Genomic DNA, 2,603 nt, shown 5'->3' on the forward strand with positions numbered 1-2,603 from the left:
ATTAAAAAAACAGAGCAGTACTCAATGGAAGAAGAAAGGAAGAGAAGAAATTCTTCATTTGAATTTTCTCAGTATAAACGTTTCAAATATTTCTTTTTCTAATGTAAACTAACACGAACAATTAATTAAACCTTAATGCAATCTGTTTTTGTTTGTATCTTTCATGTTTAATAAATAAATATCCATTCACAACTGGAAACTTCTATCAATAGCTTTAATAGTTATACACTTGTTAAATCGGGAAGTGTTCCCAAAGTTCAAACATTACCTGAACCCATGAAGAAATTTCTTAAACACTCATTACAAATAAAAAAGTTAGAAGTCTTTTATAAGAATTAAACATGGTCTTTGGTCAATATCAAGCTCCCATTTCTCCATCTTCACACCTTCGATCCTCCCTCTTGACCCCATTCATGTCTCTATCTATCTCCCTATATATTCATACGTACATTCGCAAATATCGATAACTTATACACACATCTGAAAAGATTTCATATAACCACAAAGAAATGGATAACAAAAGCTTAAAGTTTACTTCAATCTTGATTACTCTTATCATCATCTTTTGTGCAACTTTTGCTACTGCTCAAGAAGTTGGTAAGTTACTGTAAAAGTTTGAATTCAACTTTATACTTATTTCTTTCGTTTTTTAGTTGTAAGTTGTTGATATTTCGTGTTCTTGAAATATGTTGTTAATGGTTGTGTAGATGATGAAAGTGAGTTCACTTACGATGTGAACAGTCCAAACGGGCCGGGTCATTGGGGAGAGATCCATCCCGAGTGGAGCATGTGTAACCAAGGAGACTTGCAATCACCCATTGATCTTACACATAAAAGGGTTCAAACAACTTCAAGTCTTGGAAAACTTGATAGAGATTATAAACCTGCAAACTCGACTCTTATTAATAGAGGCCATGATATGATGGTAAGTAAACAATCAATCTTATAAAATATTGAATAATTAAGAGGCAAAAACCCATTTTATGTAAGTTAGATATATACTAGTTATGTTACGTTATTCTAATAATTAATATATAGTTTAACTATATGATCAACAGTTGAGATTTGTTGGAGGAGCAGGACATATTCATATAAACGGAACGGAGTATCAACTTAACCAGCTTCATTGGCACACTCCTACTGAACACACCATCAATGGTCGAAGGTACAATAATTTATTCTCAAATTTTTACTAAATAATGATATAGATTTACCAAAATAATTCACATTAGTAAGTTGAAACAAAATTTTTACCAAAAATGTACACTATATATACAGATTCAATTTAGAGCTACACTTGGTTCATCAAAGTGTAGACGAAAAAATTGCAGTGGTTGGAATCATGTATAAGATCGGGCGTCATGATTCTCTTCTATCAATGGTAAGTAAATAAACAGTTTTCTTCTATGTATTTATGGTAAGTAAAAACTGCATAGCTTGATATTCTTGTTTATGTGATACATGATCAGATGGAACCATATTTTAAAGCATTGAGTTCTACGAAAGATGTTGAAAAAAGTGTGGGAATAATTGACCCACGAGAAATAAAGATTGGAAGCAGAAAATATTATCGATATATTGGCTCACTTACTACACCTCCATGCTACCAAAATGTTATTTGGACCATTGTTAAGAAGGTGATAAACTGATCATAATGAATTAATATCTATTTATTTTCAAATCATTTCATATTAATGTTTAGTATCGTAAGGAATTAAATTAGTTTACAATGTTGAATATCAGGTGAGAACAGTTTCACGAGCACAATTACATGCAATTCGAGAAGCTGTCCATGACGTAAGTGATTAAGTATTTCAATAAATCTATTGATTTTATTATATATATATATATATATATATATATATATATATATATATATATATATATATATATATATATATATATATATATATATATATATATATATATATATATTAACATGTTATGTAATATGTATATTAACTTTTGTTGATGTTGTAACAGGAGGCAGAGGCTAATGCAAGACCCGTCCAATCATTGAATAATCGTTGGTTGAAGCTTTATAGACCAGATGACTTTCAAAATTAATTACTTATAGGCGAATTCATGATTAAATTATATAGCTACAATGACGACATATATGATTCTATTCATTCGTTTGTGATACCGTATATGTATAATAATAAAGTGTTGTTTAATTATATTCCGAAAATTTGTCAAGCTGTGTGGCAGTTTTCATAAGCAATTTGGCACCCAATTTAGTTTTAGCCTATGATTAGCTCCTTAACTATCTAGGCATGTATTATGAGCATTTTTATTATGAACATTATTCCTAATATTATCACTAATATGATATAATTGTGGTTCATGAATATATTTTTTTTATTGAAAAACAATCCAAGATTCTTTTTTCTCATGATTTATCCTATAATTGTAAGAAATTAAATTACCAATCGTAATAACATTATTAAATAAAAATTACAAAAAAAAAAAAAAAAAAAAAAAAAAAAAAAAAAAAAACCCTAAATACGACATATAATTAGAATTAAACTAACTTTCTTATTGAATATGAGATTTTAACTTTAAAGAGCAGTTGTAGGAGCAAAGATTCTTAAATCTAAATG

The 2,603-nt window shown here is 28.5% G+C and overlaps 1 protein-coding gene across 1 annotated transcript; it reads left to right on the forward strand.

The window, feature by feature from the left end:
* Nucleotides 1–292: 292 nt before the first annotated feature.
* On the forward strand, nt 293–2,391 carry LOC111886070 (alpha carbonic anhydrase 7). The gene is made up of 7 exons (XM_023882312.3): nt 293–597; nt 708–925; nt 1,059–1,165; nt 1,279–1,381; nt 1,470–1,637; nt 1,744–1,797; nt 1,984–2,391. The coding sequence occupies exons 1-7, from the start codon at nt 510–512 to the stop codon at nt 2,065–2,067; spliced, it is 822 nt and encodes a 273-aa protein (XP_023738080.1). The 5' UTR covers nt 293–509; the 3' UTR covers nt 2,068–2,391.
* The last annotated feature ends 212 nt before the right edge of the window (nt 2,392–2,603 follow it).

Source organism: Lactuca sativa, chromosome 1 (genome assembly GCF_002870075.4).
Source record: "Lactuca sativa cultivar Salinas chromosome 1, Lsat_Salinas_v11, whole genome shotgun sequence".
Lineage (NCBI taxonomy): Eukaryota > Viridiplantae > Streptophyta > Magnoliopsida > Asterales > Asteraceae > Lactuca > Lactuca sativa.

Excerpts from the sequence above, each read along its gene's own strand:
- LOC111886070 (XM_023882312.3), top strand. The coding sequence starts at position 510 with ATGGATAACAAAAGCTTAAAGTTTACTTCAATCTTGATTACTCTTATC. Across the intron at positions 926-1,058 it reads ATAGAGGCCATGATATGATG|TTGAGATTTGTTGGAGGAGC; the intron begins GTAAGTAAACAA and ends TATGATCAACAG. Across the intron at positions 1,798-1,983 it reads TTCGAGAAGCTGTCCATGAC|GAGGCAGAGGCTAATGCAAG; the intron begins GTAAGTGATTAA and ends ATGTTGTAACAG.